The sequence below is a fragment of the Haematobia irritans genome, chromosome 4, assembly GCF_050003625.1.
Source record: "Haematobia irritans isolate KBUSLIRL chromosome 4, ASM5000362v1, whole genome shotgun sequence".
NCBI classification, from domain to species: Eukaryota; Metazoa; Arthropoda; class Insecta; order Diptera; family Muscidae; genus Haematobia; species Haematobia irritans.
The window spans coordinates 178,476,598-178,496,959 of NC_134400.1; the positions used below are offsets into that span (position 1 = coordinate 178,476,598).

Sequence of the window (20,362 nt, forward strand, 5' to 3'; positions counted from 1 at the left end):
CCCCCACTCTATGCAAAAAATTAAAAAAATATAGAGCTCTACATCTTCCATCTCAGACACACTGTGTTGAGAAAACTGCAGTTTCGGCATTTCACATCATCGTTAACTTCCACTCTACTTCCATATCTCATTGTCACCCTTTTCTCTCTTTGATAATATTTGAAATTTTCTATTTTGGGAAACTCACCTTCCTTTTCTACAATGAACCACTCGTCTTCGTCGAAATCTTCGTCACAACTATCGCTTGGTGAGGAGGATAATTTCGTTATGGATTTGTTGGTGCTACCACTCTCGCTTGTATTTGTACTCTTAACTCCAGATTTGCGTTTATTCTGTTGACGGGTATTATTACGTTTGTTTTTGCCACGTCTAATGGCACGAGCTGCCGCCGATTTATCAGATGGATCTGCTCCGGTTACCGATGGTGTCAGTGATGTTACCTCTATTAGATTATCAATATCAACCGTAGTATTATTAGGTGAATCGATAACTTCTTCAACGCCACTGCCAATGCCAGACTCTTCTGCTTCTTTATTCGGTGTAGTGTCAGTAGTATTCGAACCAAATAGATACGATGCAATACTACTCAACATTATACGAAAGCGATGAGAGGGCTTTGAGAGCTTGAAAGAGCTTCAACGGCTGGAGCTTACACGAGACTTGTGTTATGTTGCACAAATGACAAATACTCTCTTGGCTGGATGTATTTAAAGCTTTTTTCTGGTTTAGAATATTGCTTCAAATTCAAATGAGATCAATTGGTTTTGTTCCTTTGGGTAGGTGGGGGAGAGCTTTTCTCTTCACAGTTTCTCTTGTCAGTTTTTAAAATCCTTTAAAACAGGACTGGCTTACTAATGTTTCAGTCTTTTGAACTTTTGTAACCTTGTTTCTCTTTTAATCTATCAATAAGTCAACTGTAATGAAAAAAAAATGGAAACAAAATATAAATTAATATAAATTATATATATCAATGTAATAATTTTATAACGTATATATGTATATTGACATACTCATATAACAACCTCAATTAGATGTGCAATTCAAACCCCTTGATAACTATTGCCACAAAAAATCGTGCCATAAATATAAATAATTGCTTTCGGTTTTGTTATCGCAGATGTTTGTCCAATCAGCACAAATGTGCAGAATAGTCATGACGTCACTAGTCAGGGTTTCTTAAATAAGAATAGTTTTTCAAATTCCATTTAGAAATTATTTACATATCCCAAAATCTCACCAAGGACATTCCTATTATACGTTGATATTTGCCAAATAGCTGTTTAACCATACCCAAATGACATATTTATGGGGTTATATTTGAACTTATTTGCATACAGTAGCAAGCAAAACTGAGCACATGTTTTGTACTTATGATTGGAAATGCCTGTAAAAATACCCAATCAACTTCAATTATTTTGTAGCCTTTTATTCGTAACGAAATTAAAAAAGAAACTGCTCAGTTTTGCTTCTGTTGTATTTTCGAGATTAAGGTTGACACTAAAAAATACAAAAGTGTCGACCATTTCAAGAAGGCTCTTCGCCGTGAAGCCTCTTTCGTGTATCGTGTGATGGCTATGTCGGTCATTTGAAGGCCATAATTCGTATTAAAGGTAGCCAATTCGATGTTATTTCTGTCATATTTGCAGGATAATATATAACAAGTATAAACGGCCGTAAGTTAGGCTAGGCCGAATCTTATGTACCCTCCACCATGGATTGCGTAGAAACTTCTACGAAAGACTGTCATCCACAATCGAATTACTTGGGTTGTGGTATATTAAAATTTCTTAACATCGTTTTCTAAATTGTGAGTTAGTCCATACGTGGTAGAGAGCCAGAATTGAATTATGGGGGTCGCTTATATGGGGGCTATATACAATTATCAACTTGATATGGACCAATTTTTGTTTGATTGGGGATCGATTTATCTGAGGGCTATATATAACTATAGACCTATATGGACCTAGTTAGGCATGGTTGTTAACGGCCATATACTAGCACAATGTACCAAATTTCAACAGACTCGGATGAAATTTTCTCCTCCAAGAGGTTCCAAAACCATATCTCGGGATCGGTTTATATGGGGGCTATATATGATTATGGACTGATATGGACCACTTTTGGCATGGCTGTTAAATATTTGCTGTTAAAGTTTGCTTCTCTTAGAGGATCCGCAAGCCAAATCTGGGGATCGGTTTATATGGGGGCTATATATAATTATGGACTGATATGAACCAATTCCTGCATGGTTGTTGGAGGCCATATATTAACACCATGTACCAAATTTCAACTGAATCAGATGAATTTTGGTCTTCCAAGAGGCTCCGGAGGTCAAATCTGGTGATCGGTTTATATGGGGGCTATATATAATTATGGACCGATGTGGACCAATTTTTGCATGGTTATTAGAGACCATATACTAACACCATGTACCAAATTTCAGCCGGATCGGATGAAATTTGCTTCTCTTAGAGGCTCCGCAAGCCAAATCTGGGGATCGGTTTATATGGGGGCAATATATAATTATGGACCGATTTCGACCAATTTTTGCATGGGTGTTTGAGGCCATATGTTAACACCATGTACCAAATTTCAACTGAATCAGATGAATTTTTGTCTTCCAAGAGGCTCCGGAGGTCAAATCTGGTGATCGGTTTATATGGGGGCTATATATAATTATGGACCGATCTGGACCAATTTTTGCATGGGTGTTTGAGGCCATATATTAATACCATGTGCCAAATTTCAGCCGGATTGGATGAAATGTGCTTCTCTTAGAGGCTCGGGGGATCGGTTTATATGGGGGCTATACACTGCGGTTCACTTTAATAAAGGCATGCTAAAATTGTTGAAATAAATTGTTTGTGCTTACGAAAACCCTTCTAAACGCAAGGAACATTTCCGAAAATTTGTGATATGGATATTTTTCTATTCGACAATGTTCAATTCAATTCAAAATATCTTTTTACTTAAGTTAGACCAAATTTATGAATTAAATAAAGGAAAATATTGGCTCATATAAATAAAGGCAATACAGAAAATTGGTTGAAACGTTAATTTTATTAACTTTTTATGACTTATTCATAAAGATGTGTTTAATTAGAAACTAAATATTATATTTAATAATGTGTGTAGCCTCCATGTTGGTAAATTGTTTCGAAAATTCGGTTCGGAAGAGAGGTGTATAATGCCTTTAGGTAATCCAGGGATATTTCCTCCCAAGCAGATTTTATGCCTATAATGAGCGATTCTTTATCTTCGTATTGCTTTCCTCCTTCATATACTTTCCGTGAAAGCCATCCCCAAGCATTTTCAATTATATTTAGGTCTGTGGAATAAGGCGGCCATTTCAATAACTGCACATTTTGGCTTTCAATGAATGATTTTACTTGTCGGGCGGTATATATTGGTGCATTATCTTGTTGTAGAATCCAAGTAAGAGGTCCAAACAAATCGCTAAACTTTGGAAAAGCTGTTTCTAATATTTCTTTGTAAGTATTTCCATTCATTTTTGTGCTTTGGAAGCTTAATTCGATGGTTCCAAAGTAGCTGATTGCCCCCCACACCATAACACCTCCTTGTCTGCTATGATGACGGGTCAAATAACGTTTTTCTTTTCTTAAATCATGGAAATAATAATTATATCAATCAGGACCGTCAAGATTAAACTTTTTTTCATCGGTAAATATCACCATTCTCCAGCCAGTTTGCAATGGTCCTTGGCGTACCGTCCATGCCATGTGATCTCTTGCAAACTCGAGTCGTAGGTTTTTTCGTGCAGAATTTAATGGAGGCTTTTTGACCAATTTCAAACGTTCCAAGTGTCCGGCACTCAGAATTACTCGACGTACGGTGGATTTGCTAGCTTGAACGCCGACTTTGTGTTTAATTTTTGAAATTGATTTTCCCGAATTAGAAGCACATCGGATGATACGCCATCTTTCTGCTGCTGATGTTGCTTTTGATTGTCTTCCTTTATAATTTTCCCATAGTCACTTGGATTTTTTATGTAATTGTCAACACAAGATGGACTCCGACCAATTTTTTTTGCGATTTTACGATTTGAGTACCCCTCTGAATGAAGCACATCGATTTTGGGTTTCTCCACCACTGTCAAGGCTTTTCCTTTGCCCATTTTTAACAAAAGCTTGTCCTACTGACTTTATTAACTTAAAAACAGTCTTAAATTTTTTTTTTTCACAATAACACTTTAAACTAGCTGAAATGACCACTGCATTTATTCAACTGAACCGCTTATATAGCGTCTGTTTTTGACATTTTCTTTCTTTTGGCTTTCGAAGTACCGTTACCTTAAAACATAAAAGTTGGTAGTTGCCATATCGCTTTGGAAACTATCCAAAAAGTTCTAAAAAAGTGATTTTAAAAAAATATGTGCAGAATTTTGAGGTCAAATTGCCGAAATGTACAAAAACTACCCTGCCTTTATCCATATGAACCACAGTGTATATATTTTATGGGGTCTTAGAGCAATATTTCGTTGTGTTACAAACGGAATGACAAAGTTAATATATCCCCATCTTAGGGTGGAGGGTATACAAAAATGTCGCTTTACTTTGTTGCATTACATATCAGCCTCCCTATTTCCACTGTAAACGCTTTTCAAACTTCAACTTTCTCTCAAATCAAATAAAGCCGTTTCATATGTGCACATAGCATTTTCACTTCAAACGAAATCTTTTACAATTCAAATTAAACCTTTTTCAAACCAAATGAAAATTTTCACAATTCAAATGAAACTTTTTTTTCAATTCAAATGAAACATTATACTCACATTTGATTCGGAATTTTCACCTAGAGTTTTCCGGTAATCATAAAAATTGGAATGTTTAAGATTGCGAAAGGTTTTTTTGTCCGACGAACTGAACGTTAATTGTTTTGAGTCACATAGAATAAGCTTTTACTGGCACCGAAATGAAGAGACCATTCCATAAATATAAGTTTCTTTCTTTTTGCAAAAGGTTTCATTTGATATAAAAACGGATTCATTTGATTCAAGTCAAATTAAAACTTTTTCATCTAAATCGAAACCTTTTAAAATTCATATGAAACCTTACAGATTATATTAAATTTTGATTCGAAATTTTAGTCTTACGTTTTGCGGAGAGCATAAAAAGTACAAAACATGTGCACAATTTTGCACGCTACTGAATGTTTGTGGATAAGTTTAGCCTCACATAGCATGGACCTCCCCAAATACAACACATAACATACATCATATCATTCTATAGTCACGTGTTCAACAAATGCTTAATTTTATATCATCAACTGCTAAACTAGACTAATGACGTGTAAATTTACATAAATGTATATGTGTTTATGGATTTCAAAAATCTGCCTTGCCATCAAAATGCTTGTGGTTCCATGGTCTACCCAAAAACAGTCGTCATACTGTCTAGCTTGGCTTTCAGTTTTGTTTTTAGTGGAAAAAAAACAATAATGCGAAAACGATATCGTTAATTTGTATAACAAAGTACTGGGTGAATTATTATGGGTTATTTTGGTGTAGATGTATGTTATTTGTGGTTGTGTATTTATTGTTTTTTAATTTTTTGAATTTAAAAATTTAAATTTCATTTAAGTTCAATTTAATTGAATTGAAAGTCATTTAATATTTAGGATCAAATCTATTAGAGGTTTTCAGTCATTCGCTTTTTCTTCAAATTTACATGTTAGTTAGTTTATTTTAGTTAAATTTTCCCCAATGTATGAACATTTTCTTTACTTTAAATATGTTTTGGTTACTTCAACGATATGAACGTTTGTATTACACAACTTTACTATGTTAAATTAAAATTTCTTACAAAATAGTGCAGAATTTTCTAAAATTAGTAAATTAGTAAGACTTTTTAAGAAATTTTAACAAGTAATCTATTTTTTGGGAATAAAGATTTCCATAATGCTTTGTTAAAATAAGGACATTTTTAATTTTTAACTACAATTTATGAAATACTTCTTTCTCGTAAAAACTATAATTAATTAAAATAACGAAAAAAAAAATACTGCGTTGAATCATTGTATTGATTCAATTAACAAGGCTTCATGTTTATTTTTTGAGAATTTTACGAACACAGAAAAAACATATTTTATGTCTTCAAGCACGAAATTATTTGATTCAATTATTTTTAATGGAAATTTCTTCAATCACAGGAATGATAGTTCACAGAAAAAAATTGACAATGAAAAAAATAACAGATGCAAATAACTTTTTAATCAAATTAAATGATAGTCATAATTAGTTTCTATAAACACTAAAATATTTCCAATATTATGAAGTTGATAGAAGTTGAACGAAGCTTTTAATAAAAAAATGTGGTAATTCCGAAACCGCTGTACATCTAACCATCTTGCAGTCTATAGGGCTTTGCCCAAATAAATGTGACAAGCATACTATTCCTCTGTTGGTTAAGCTACACATGTAGTTTAGTCAATACATAATTTTAAGCTGAGATCAAAAACAACAATAAAAAAATTAATTTCAAAATTTTTGAATCAAACTAAAACTAAAAAACTTTTATCTTTAATACAAAATTTTCTTCAGCAACAGAAAAATATTACATATGTTCAATATTTTTTTTTTCTCAGCATGACTTAATTCTAAAAAACTACTATTTTATCAAGTAGCTACTGATGATATATTAAAGTTAAATTTTTCTAAAATAAACCTTCATTTTCTATCAATGTTCGTTTTGGGGTTTAAAATATACTTCAACAAATATTCCAATGGTTTTTTCTTCAAGAAAGTTATATAAAAATTTTCGAACCTTAAATTTTCATTTCATTGTTTTGCACCACACGTGTAGAAAATATATTTCTTTACATGCTTAGATTTCTATTTAAAATCTATAAACAATGCCCCTCAAATACATATGCATTTATTCACTATATTGCAAATAAACAGTTTTGTGTTTTTATTTTTATTATATATCAATCTTTTATGAAAATTAATTTCCTTTGTTCTGCACATGATGATCTCAGTGTGTGGTTGATTGGTTGGCTGGTTGGTTGGTTGATTATTTTGCAGTACGTGGCCATAAAATAGAAAATAATTTCACCTTCATTTAACACAAAACAAAAATAAAGTGAAATTTTCATTTCAACTAATGGACACAATGATGCAGCTAGACCATCAACCAACCGCCTAACTAACCGACCGACCTACTGACCAACAGCTATAGCTAGGTTAACGAACAACTAATGTGGGAAGTAAACAGAAAAAAAATTGAAATAATTACATTAAAAATGTATTACTGTTTTAATGTACACTCTATTAACATGCACATTATAAATGGTACATATCGGCTAAGGTAGTATAATAAATTTAAGTGGAGAAATTGTATTTTTATCAATGTATGGGATATTCCACAAGAAATCATAAAGGGAAGATGAAAATTGAAAATGTACTCAATACACTAGCGTTTTATAGCAAGCGCTAGTCTTTTCCGAAGAACGAATTGTTTTACGTCGCAAATATGTCAAATCTTGATCTTTCGTAGCAAACATTTAATATAGCACTATGCAATGATACACACCCTAAATCTACGAAAAATGTGGTATATATTGAAATTTTATATTGCTTCCATTTGTTTGGATTCGACTCGTTTGTAAAAAATAGGACATCAGACGTTTACAACTAAAATTGCTTGTTTTGTTTGAACGAAATTGCTTTAAATGCGTTTATGTGCACATTACACACTGTTCTATAAATAGATCTTCTTGGCTGTATGGCTGTTTAAGAGCAACACAATCCAGTGGGTCGATTCCCCGTCACGGTTGCCACAGTTGATAGAATTCAAACAAAAATGGTAGATTTTTTACTATTTGGTAGATTGGTAGAATTCTTCATGTTTTAAAGATTTTCTAATTTAATGCTCTCCAACTAAGAGGTACTTCACCAATTTTCTATAGAAATAAAATATTGAAGAAATTTTCTATAAAAATTACATTCTGACAACATTTTCTATAGAAATGAAATTTTGACAAAATTTTCTATAGAAATGAAATTTTAACAAAAATGTCCATAGAAATAAAATTTTGACAAAATTTGCTATAGAAATAAAATTTTGCAAAACAAGATTTTTGGTAAATTTTCTCCAAATGTTGGTAGATAAATGAAAAAATAAATTTACAAATACAATACATAAAAGCCCAGCAAATCAAATTGGAAGTACTACTTTAAAAGCACTTCCAAAAATGTCCTCCAAAAGATGTTATTTATTTTAACTACTGCGGAAGTTCTTTTAATTCAATTTATTATAACTCCTTTTTATACCCTGCGCCACACTGTGGAACAGGGTATTATAAGTTAGTGCACATGTTTGCAACACCCAGAAAGAGACGAGATAGACACATGGTGTCTTTGGCAAAAATGCTCAGGGTGGGCTCCTGAGTCGATATAGCCATTTCCGTCTGTCCGTGAACACATTTTTGTAATCAAAGTCTAGGTCGCAGTTTTAGTCCAATCGACTTCAAATTTGGCACAAGCATGTGTTTTGGCTCAGAATAGAACCCCATTGATTTTGGAAGAAATCGGTTCAGATTTAGATATAGCTCCCATATATATATTTCGCCCGATATGGACTTATATGGCCCCAGAAGCCAGAGTTTTAACCTAATTTGCTTAAAATTTTGCACAGTTAGTACTATAGTCAAGTGTGCCAAATTTTATTGCAATCGGTTCAGATTTAGATATAGCTCCCATATATATCGTTCGCCCGATTTACACTCATATGACCACAGTGGCCAATCTTTTACTCCGATTTAATTGAAATTTTTCACAGGGAGTAGAATTAGCATTTTAGCTATGCGTGCCAAATTTGGTTGAAATCGCTTCAGATTTAGATATAGCTCCCATATATAGCTTTCGCCCGATATACGCTCATATGACCACAGAGGCCAATTTTTACCTCCGATTTAGTTGAAATATTGCACAGGGAGTAGAATTAGCATTGTTGCTATGCGTGCCAAATTTGGTTGAAATCGATTCAGATTTAGATATAGCTCCCATATATATCTTTCGCCCGTTATGCACTTATATGGACCCAAAAGCCAGAGTTTTATTCCGATTAGCTTGAAAAAGGAGTACAATTGGTAGTACAGTCATGTGTGCCAAATTTGATTGAAATCGGTTCAGATTTAGATATAGCTCCCATATATATTTTTCGCCCGATATGGACTTATATGGCCCCAGAAGCCAGAGTTTTGGCCCAATTTGGTTGAAATTTTGCACTAGAAGTACAATTAGTAATATAGTCATGTGTGCCAAATTTGGTTGAAATCGGTTTAGATTTAGATACAGCTCCCATATATATGTTTTTCTGATTTCAACAAAAATGGTCAAAATAACAACATTTTCCTTGTAAAATCACCAATGCTTAGTCGAAAAAGTTGTAAAAATGACTCTAATTTTCCTAAACTTCTAATACATATATATCGAGCTATAAATCATAAATAAACTTTTGCGAAGTTTCCTTAAAATTGCTTCAGATTTAAATGTTCCCCATATTTTTTTTTACAAACATTGTGTTCCACCCTAGTGCATTAGCCGACTTAAATTTTGAGTCTATAGATTTTGTAAAGGGTGATTTGTTAAGAGCTTGATAACTTTTTTTAAAAAAAAAACGCATAAAATTTGCAAAATCTCATCGGTTCTTTATTTAAAACGTTAGATTGGTCCATGACATTTACTTTTTGAAGATAATTTTATTTAAATGTTGACCGCGGCTGCGTCTTAGGTGGTCCATTCGGAAAGTCCAATTTTGGGCAACTTTTTCGAGCATTTCGGCCGGAATAGCCCGAATTTCTTCGGAAATGTTGTCTTCCAAAGCTGGAATAGTTGCTGGCTTATTTCTGTAGACTTTAGACTTGACGTAGCCCCACAAAAAATAGTCTAAAGGCGTCAAATCGCATGATCTTGGTGGCCAACTTACCGGTCCATTTCTTGAGATGAATTGTTCTCCGAAGTTTTCCCTCAAAATGGCCATAGAATCGCGAGCTGTGTGGCATGTAGCGCCATCTTGTTGAAACCACATGTCAACCAAGTTCAGTTCTTCCATTTTTGGCAACAAAAAGTTTGTTAACATCGAACGATAGCGATCGCCATTCACCGTAACGTTGCGTCCAACAGCATCTTTGAAAAAATACGGTCCAATGATTCCACCAGCGTACAAACCACACCAAACAGTGCATTTTTCGGGATGCATGGGCAGTTCTTGAACGGCTTCTGGTTGCTCTTCACTCCAAATGCGGCAATTTTGCTTATTTACGTAGCCATTCAACCAGAAATGAGCCTCATCGCTGAACAAAATTTGTCGATAAACACATTTCGAACCGAACACTGATTTTGGTAATAAAATTCAATGATTTGCAAGCGTTGCTCGTTAGTAAGTCTATTCATGATGAAATGTCAAAGCATACTGAGCATCTTTCTCTTTGACACCATGTCTGAAATCCCACGTGATCTGTCAAATAATAATGCATGAAAATCCTAACCTCAAAAGAATCACCCTTTAGAAGTCTATCAAATTCTGTCCAGATCGAGTGATATTTAAATGTATGTATTTGGGACAAACCGCCTTGCATACACAAGGTCGTGGGTTCGATTCCTGCTACGACCGAACACCAAAAAGTTTTTCAGTGGTGGATTATCCCACCTCAGTAATGCTGGTGACATTTCTGAGGATTTCAAAGCTTCTCTAAGTGGTTTCACTGGAATGTGGAACGCCGTTCGGACTCGGCTATAAAAAGGAGGTCCCTTGTCATTGAGCTTAACATGGAATCGGGCAGCACTTAGTGATAAGAGTGAAGTTCACCACTGTGGTATCACAATGGACTGAATAGTCTAAGTGAGCCTGATACATCGGGCTGCCACATAACCTAACCTAACCTAACCTAGCCCCCAACACATTTTACGGATGTGATATGGTATCGAAAATTTAGATCTACAAAGTGGTGCAGGGTATAATATAGTCGGCCCCGCCCGACTTTAGACTTTTCTTACTTGTTTTGTTTCAAATAGGTCACAAACAGAGTACGGTTTAATAAAATGGTACACATTATTTAAATTTTGTCGAAAAAATGCTAAATCAAGTCTAAGAAAAATGCGAATTTTAAAATTTTTAGGTCAAGCGTTTTAGACAAGCATTAAAAATCGTAAAGAATTTGAAAAAATTATTTAATTATCAAAATAACACAAAATTTCTGAATTCACATACAAAACACTGAATTTGTATCACACATTGTGAAATGATGTATATTCAATGCAACGGCTGTTGAAATGGTCCATGTTAAATTTATCGAATGACAATGACAAACAAGCCCATGTTAAATTTATCGCTTCTGCGTCAATTTTGCTTCCACTTCCGGATCAAAAAAGAACATTTTCACTACTGTTTTGGCGACGCTTTGTTTCTGTGTGATTCCTTCAATTTCTCATATCCGAAACGAATGTTTTCGTTCGTCTCAAAACAGCTGACATTTTTATAGTAAAATCAGCTGTTCTTGACATTTAAGTCAAACGAAAGCCATCGTTTCAGATATAAGAAATTTGCTGGCAAATTTTTCAATTATTTTCGATTCTTTTAAAATTTTTACTTTACTTGTCAATGTGGCTTTTTGCCCGCTAGATTTGTATTTTAGCGAAAATAACTCATTGTCATTTTATGTTCGACATGTTTCAATTGAAATATGGAGAAAACTGCTTTTTTGGCTAAAGCTGAGTACTATGTTCAGTTTTAAAGCTGAAAACCAGCTTATTTTCACGGTTACTTTTTTTAATCAATTAATTTCGAAATATTAAATGGTTGGCAATCAATACAATGGATCTTTTCCATCCATAATTTGAAGAGACTTGATAAAAATGTTATCGTCTTCATATACATTTTTGCACTTTTAATTTTGTGTTTTGGTGAAAAACTCGAACATAGTACTCACCTTAACCCTTGGTACCAGAATAAGGTTTTCCACATATTTCCCAAGCTCAATCCAAACAATAACAATAATTCCGCCTTGACTTTTGATACAATATATATTTAGCGTTTTTATGATTTTTTTTTTCTTGCGAAAAACTAGCCGTTCTTGGTGAAACAATTCTGGCAACGCTACCATTGTCCCAACTTATTTATCTAACCTCCTTATTGATCTCTTTTTGGCAATCATAAAATTTAATTTTTTTTTTTTATTTTCAAAATATTTCCATTTTCTCCCCTCATCGATGCAACATCATTCTGTTTTACAGTATGGTTCATTGTAGTGAACAAAAAAGCGGGCAATGAAAAACAATAAAGGAAAACTACACAAAGTGAAACTGATAACCGGGAAAGAAAAGAATAGCTAGCGAAAAAAAACAAAACAATTCTCTACAAACACACAAAAAAAATCTTATAGAAATACCGCCGTATACAATGGAAGTGTGAGGACTCAGTGCAATCGCCATGCAATAGCATTCAAGAATTGAAGTCAAAAACGTGATTGAACAAAGAGCAATTATTCCTATAACAAAGCCATGAGATGCCTATTGAAAAGAATATAACAACAACAAAAATACAAATTCTATTACAATCAATGCAGCATCAGCAAGTATGGAAGGCAGAGCAGCAACAGCATCACTACTGGAGATACACAATTGCTAATAAAGACAAAAATGAAAACTGAAAGCTTGACGTTCCGTCGAATTCAAACCAAAATCAAAGTCCCTGGGACAGTGGGAGAGTTTTAGAAGTTGGTTGTGGGATTTTTTTTTTTGACAAATTCCCGCAAACAATTGCAAATAAAGGCCGGTACTATATTCGGTTTTCGAGTTGAAAATCACTTTATTTTCATGATCACTTTTTCTAAAACAATCAAAATTATAAATGAATACAAATATAATCTTGTTAAATCTTAATCAAATCTAGATAAACAAAACAAGTATATACGGCCGTAAGTTCGGCCAGGCCGAATCTTATGTACCCTCCACCATGGATTGCGTAGAAACTTCTACGAAAGACTGTCATCCACAATCGAAATACTTGGGTTGTGGTATCTTAAAACTTCTTAACATCGTTTTCTAAATTGTGAGTTAGTCCATACGTGGTATATATTAGACAAAAAAGTTATGTATAGTTAAGTCTACAAATAATTACGAATCGATATGGACTTTTTGCACGGTATGTAGAGAGCCAGAATTGAAATATGGGGGTCGCATATATGGGGGCTATATACAATTATGAACTTGATATGGACCAATTTTTGTGTGATTGGAAATCGATTTATCTGAGGGATATATATATAACTATTGACCGATATGGACCTAGTTAGGCATGGTTGTTAACGACCATATACTAGCACTTGGTACATTGTGCTAGTATATGGTCGTTACAACTCATTCGGATGAAATTTGCTCCTCCAAGAGGCTCCAAAACCAAATCTCGGGATCGGTTTATATGGGGCTATATATGATTATGGACTGATATGGACCACTTTTGGCATGGTTGTTAAATATCATATACGATCACCACGTACCAAATTTCAAGCAGATCGGATGAATTTTGCTTCTCCAAAAGGCACCGGAGGTCAAATCTGGGGATCGGTTTATATGGGAGCTATATATAATTATGGGCTGATACGAACCAATTCCTGCATGGTTGTTGGATACCATATACTAACATCACGTACCAAATTTCAACCGAATGGGAAGAATTTTGCCCTTCCAAGGGGCTCTGGAGGTCAAATCTGGGGATCAGTTTATATGGGGCCTATATATAATTATGGACCGATTTCGACCAATTTTTGCATGGTAGTTTGAGGCCATGTATTAACACCACGTACCAAATTTCAACTGAATCAGATGAATTTTGGTCTTCCAAGAGGCTCCGGAGGTCAAATCTGGTGATCGGTTTATATGGGGGCTATATATAATTATGGAACGATGTGGACCAATTTTTGCATGGTTGTTAGAGACCATATACTAACACCATGTACCAAATTTCAGCTGGATCGGATGAAATTTGCTTCTCTTAGAGGCCTCGCAAGCCAAATCGGGGGATCGGTTTATATGGGGGCTATATATAATTATGGACCGATGTGGACCAATTTTTGCATGGTTGTTAGAGACCATATACTAACACCATGTACCAAATTTCAGCTGGATCGGATGAAATTTGCTTCTCTTAGAGGCCTCGCAAGCCAAATTTGGGGGTCCGTTTATATGGGAGCTATATATAATTATGGACCGATATGGACCAATTTTGCATGGTTGTTAGAGACCATATACTAACACCATGTACCAAATTTCAGCTGGATCGGATGAAATTTGCTTCTCTTAGAGGCCTCGCAAGCCAAATCGGGGGATCGGTTTATATGGGGGCTATATATAATTATGGACCGATGTGGACCAATTTTTGCATGGTTGTTAGAAATTTCAGCTGGATCGGATGAAATTTGCTTCTCTTATAGGGTCTGCAAGCCAAATTTGGGGGTCCGTTTATATGGGGGCTATACGTAAAAGTGGACCGATATGGCCCATTTGCAATACCATCCGACCTACATCAATAGCAACTACTTGTGCCAAGTTTCAAGTCGATAGCTTGTTTCGTTCGCAAGTTAGCGTGATTTCAACAGACGGACGGACGGACGGACATGCTCAGATCGACTCAGAATTTCACAACGACCCAGAATATAGAGCAATATTTCGATGTGTTACAAACGGAATGACAAAGTTAATATACCCCCCATCCTATGGTGGAGGGTATAAAAAAGAATTGAGTTAATTAAATAATTGAATTATCTGTTTTTAAGCGCACTATTTTAATAAATTAACCGCCGAAATTTTTACACGAAAAGTTAAATGTGTTTTTTTTTTTGTAGGAATTTCTGGGCTCTTACATATTAATGTCAAAGATTTTGTTCATATTAAAGCAATTACAGTGGAAACCTTTGTCGAGGGTTATAATAATCTCCCACTGTGCCATGTAGCTTAATAATGATACTCACTAAGTTAGTTACACTAAACCAATTGCAAGATCTGAAACCAAACTAAACATATGATAATAACCATAGACATTTTGGCGGGAAACCATTTAGGTAGATTACTTAGTGCTATTCGGCAACCACCCAACTTTACTACCATTCGAAATCTGTAAAGACATCATCATGATCATCAACCAGCATCATGTCTATTTAACAATTGAACCAACGAACGATGTGTGTCAATTGCTTGGCATGGTCGGGCAATAATCATAAATTTCGATTCATAGACTATGATATGCCCGCTTCGGATTCGACCCCATAGTAATGGCCTATAACGTAGAGACCCACAAAAACAAAGCATCATTTTGTTGAGATCATTTAATGATCCGCACAGCATATATATGTGATGACAGTCTATACTACATTTTGCCTATCCATTGGGTAGGCCATTTCCCTAGGCTTTCTTTGTGAGCTTCTGTTTGTTTCACTGTTTTTGTTTTTTTTTTTTTTTTTAATCTTTATAGCAAAATCAAAGCATAAATTTTAATTTCTAGGTTAAATTCATACGGCTTGGGATATTTTTTTTTTCTTTAACCTTTTTACTTTGTTAAAATAATCTTTCCCATAGCCCAGATACAAAACAAAGTTTCTATTGATCTTTGTATTAATTGGCCACATATCGATGTCAATGGAACATTGAGAAAACAATTTTTCGCTTTACTTTGTTTTAATTTCCATCAAATTAATGCCTGATATACACGTGATCAACAAATGATCATCATGTGTGAATGACCAACCATTTAAATGTGAACAAGAGATCAATAGTAGAGGCAAATATATTTATTGTATTTTTCTATTTCTATCTTCGAGCAAGAATTGTAGAATTGGGTCATGTCGAGGGGAAAAATCTTACTTACTAAAAAAAAAATATTTATATAAAAAAAGAAAAATTGACGTTGGTCAAAGGGGAGAGGGCCTTACATTTGTCCAACCTTTTCAAAAATCATATTCAATTCTCTGATTTACTTCAAATTTTTATGGCGAATAGATGATGGTCTATGACAAAAATTGGGTCTTATCTTAGTTTCAAATCACGAACTGAACCCATTCCGTAGTAGATCTGACATTAATTGTCCGTCCTTCTGAACAGTTTGGATACCAAAAAAAAAAAGACGAGCTAAAACACACAATTTACATTATTTCATGGGAACTGTTAGGTTTTAATTAAAACTTCCTCATACGAGAAATTTGAATGGTAACAACTCCTATAGAATTTATCCATTAGAAGCTAGCATAACGACCTAAATTGAGTCTTCTCCACTAGCCAAATATATACTGAAGACTATGGAAAAATCCATTCGTCCGGAGTTATAGTTAGTTGTATCCAGCGTTGCCACAACTAAATTTTGTTTTGGACCAATTTTTTCCAAAAATCGGAACAAAATTCCATCCATCGGATCACATTTCCAATCTCGCTGAAAAATGTCTTAAAATTAACATATTTGACAAGCATACTTTTCCTCTGTTGGTTAAGCTACACTTGTAGTTTAGTCAATGCATGGCTTTAAGCTGAGATCAAAAACAACAATAACGATTGAAGAGAAGCCAACAATAACAAACAAAACGAATGAAGATAGAGGAAGCACGCTCAAAAACAAACCCAGCCAAATACATTCAAATCGATGATTTGAGTTTGGCAAAGGAAAAGAGATATGCTGGCAAATTTGTTTAGGCAGTAGCCGACTATCAAACCCTTTTTCGGGAGGTCAAGTGCAGTTCACTTTGGGTTGAGTGAATTACCCGAATTTATTCTGATAATTGGTTGATAGTTTTGCTGCAAGTAGAGGATGCTGATGAGGAATGTGGTAATTCCGAAACAGCTGTACATCTAACCATCTTGCAGTCTATAGGGCTTTGCCCAAATAAATTTGACAAGCATACTTTTCCTCTGTTGGTTAAGCTACACTTGTAGTTTAGTCAATGCATGGCTTTAAGCTGATATCAAAAACAACAATATAGTACTTTTATTAAGAAATAAAGTAAATGAGAAAGCGACTAAATTGATTTTAAATTCAATTTTGGCTAACATCAAAAGTCGAAATTCAATATTACAAAAGGTTGACTTCAACTTTCGATCTAGGGGTATTTTAAGACCACAATAGACACACATCGGCCCTATGAAGACCGAGCTCCAGTTTTTACTTCTTGAGAGTATACAAAAGATTTCGAAATTTTCATACGATTTTTCAGATTCGAGTATTGGGGTTAAAATGGTCCAAAAAACCTGACTAAAGACCAAAAACGTGAGATTTTGATCCGATTTTTTTTTTTTTTGAACGCTTATCCGAGGAATTTTAGATTCTTCTGCACCTTAGGCGTAATTTCCAGAATCTAATGTAGTCTACAAGATCTGAATAGCGGGAAGAATAGTCACAAAGTATATATTAAAAACCTTTTGTAATGGTCGGTGGTAAAAAGCAACCGACGAATCAAAAATTCGGCTTTATGAAAAGAAACGTTCGATAAATAATTTAATACAATGAGAATTAAAACATTTCAATTGGTAAGTGATTGGAATGGTATCTAATCCCATAGTTTTGAAAATATTATTAAATATATAAAAAAAAAAAATTAAATACATACTAGAAAAAATTGATGAATTTGACCAAATTTATGAAAATGGACCAAAATGGGACTAAATCCCATTTGGTCCGACCATTGCACCAAATTTAAAAAATAAGAATCTTTTGGACCAATTTTGCTCCGATGGTTCTACAATGTAGTGAATAGTCCAAGTGAGCCTGGAAATAAATCGTTCTGCCTCTTTAACCTAACCTTACAAATCTAGTGTATACACGCAAAGAAAAACAAGTATATACGGCCGTAAGTTCGGCCAGGCCGAATCTTATGTACCCTCCACCATGGATTGCGTAGAAACTTCTACGAAAGACTGTCATCCACAAGTTTCAACTCACTCGGATTAAATTTGCTCCTCCAAGAGGCTCCAAAACCAAATCTCGGGATCGGTTTATATGGGGGCTATAAATGATTATGGACTGATATGGACCACTTTTGGCATGGTTGTTAAATATCATATACTAACACCACGTACCAAATTTCAACCAGATCGGATGAATTTAGCTTCTCCAAAAGGCACCGGAGGTCAAATCTGGCGATCGGTTTATATGGGAGCTATATATAATTATGGACTGATAGGAACCAATTCCTGCATGGTTGTTGGATACCATATACTAACATCACGTACCAAATTTCAACTGAATCAGATGAATTTTGGTCTTCCAAGAGGCTCGGGAGGTCAAATCTAGTGATCGGTTTATATGGGGGCTATATATAATTATGGACCGATATGAACCAATTTTTTCATGGTCATTAGAGACCATATACTAACATCATGTACCACATTTCAGCCGGATCGGATGAAATTTGCTTCTCTTAGAGGCTCCACAAGCCAAATCGGGGGATCGGTTTATATGGGGGCTATATATAATTATAGACCGATGTGGACCAATTTTTGCATGATTGTTAGAGACCGTATACTAACACCATGTACCAAATTTCAGCCGGATCGGATGAAATTTGCTTCTCTTAGAGGCCTCGCAAGCCAAATTTGGGGGTCCGTTTATATGGGGGCTATACGTAAAAGTGGACCGATATAGTCCATTTGCAATACCATCCGACCTACATAAATCACAACTACTTGTGCCAAGTTTCAAGTCGATAGCTTGTTTCATTCGGAAGTTAGCGTGATTTCAACAGACGGACGGACGGACGGACATGCTCAGATCGACTCAGAATTTCACCACGACCCAGAATATATATACTTTATGGGGTCTTAGAGAAATATTTCGATGTGTTACAAACGGAATGACAAAGTTAATATACCCCCCATCCTATGGTGGAGGGTATAACAATTGTTGAGCTATTGGATTCTAATAATTTTCCAAATCATGTTTCAGACTTGTTTGAGGCCATTACAACAATGCTTTGAGTTATACTGAAATTAATACACATTAGATACATATTTAATATTTTTTTTTTTTTTGTAATAAAGAGATACAAATAAATTAATACCGTGATTTAATCCAAAAAGAATTTTTTTTTTTTTTGCGTATATATTTTGTTTTCGAGTGTATCCAGTAGAGGTGTGCGCGTGACACGAAATTATCGCGACACGCGAAATTATATAACGTGCGTGAGCGTACGTACATAAATATTTGACTTCGTGAATGTGCGTGATTGTGATTGAAATTTCACTCACGGGCACACCTTATTGTATCCAGTCTATCATTAGTTTCAAATTTCATTTCAAATTCTCAGTATTTCCATCACATGTCTACTAAACCATATAATGAAATAATAAAATATTGGAATAATTGACGAATACATTGAATAACTGTATAATTTGTTAATTGCCTTAATTTCACGAATAATTAAATACGTATCTACATACCCATTCGATTAATTTCAAATTAGCCTAAGGCATTGTTGAACTTGTCTCAAACAAGTATGAAATATGATGTAGAAACTTATTAGACCCCAAAAACTCAACAATGTTTGTATGTAACGAGGTAAGGGAATTAACTTAAATTATTTCCTTTTTTAAATCAAGCTAAATACTACATTAAAAATTAGAGGCTCATTTTTGAAATAGGTTTAATAATTGGATTTTTTTTTCAATAAAGAAAAATTATCAGAATGCAAAAAGCCTTTTCGTCCTTTTTATTTTTTACATAAAACTAAAAAATAAGTCATGAAAGGATTATAAATAAGCCTAATCGTCGTATATACATATTATAAGATTCAAAAATTATTTTTTACATTTCATAAAAACATTTTGTTTTATTCTCCCTCCAATTTACTTATAAGTACATATGTGAAATAAATATATAAATAAATAAATTTCCAAAAACGCGTTTAATTACTTTATCAGTAACTTTCTCAGGCACTTCTAAAAATGTTAAATTAATTAATTTAATTTCAAAATTTCATATTAATTTTGTCTTATTTGATAGAGAAAAAAGGCTATTGCACTTACTCAACATGAAGAGCGAGTGAGTTCTGTTTGCCTTAACAGTGGCTCAAAGATTCTTTTCAACGACTATTGTCTTCTTAAATTAAATTAAACTGCATCGTTTTCTGATATTTAATGAATATTCACGAAATCAAAGCGATAACAATGACTAATTATTTTATAAAATTATATTACCTTCAAAAACCATTAACGCTGCCACTGAATGTTTTGAATTTTAATTAATTTTTTTGTATCCTCTGAATCTTGACACTTATAAAATTGTTCGCTATTCTTTGACCATAATTAGTAACTGGTTTTGCAAACAATTTTTGCATTAAAATAATCACTCGAGCTTTGTCTTTTTTT

The 20,362-nt window shown here is 34.1% G+C and overlaps 2 protein-coding genes across 4 annotated transcripts in view; both read right to left on the reverse strand.

Moving 5' to 3' along the window:
* The window catches only part of LOC142233761 (uncharacterized), a 175,365-nt gene that overhangs the window by 154,622 nt on the left and 381 nt on the right, over window positions 1-20,362 (reverse strand). The window lies entirely within an intron of this gene.
* The window catches only part of TP53INP (Tumor protein p53 inducible nuclear protein), a 44,615-nt gene that overhangs the window by 6,844 nt on the left and 17,409 nt on the right, over window positions 1-20,362 (reverse strand). For all 3 annotated transcript variants that reach the window (XM_075304790.1, XM_075304791.1, XM_075304789.1), the window contains exon 2: window positions 188-914. In XM_075304790.1, coding sequence (XP_075160905.1) covers window positions 188-593 — 406 coding nt within the window. In that variant the 5' untranslated portion in view covers window positions 594-914. The remainder of the gene's footprint in view (window positions 1-187; window positions 915-20,362) is intronic.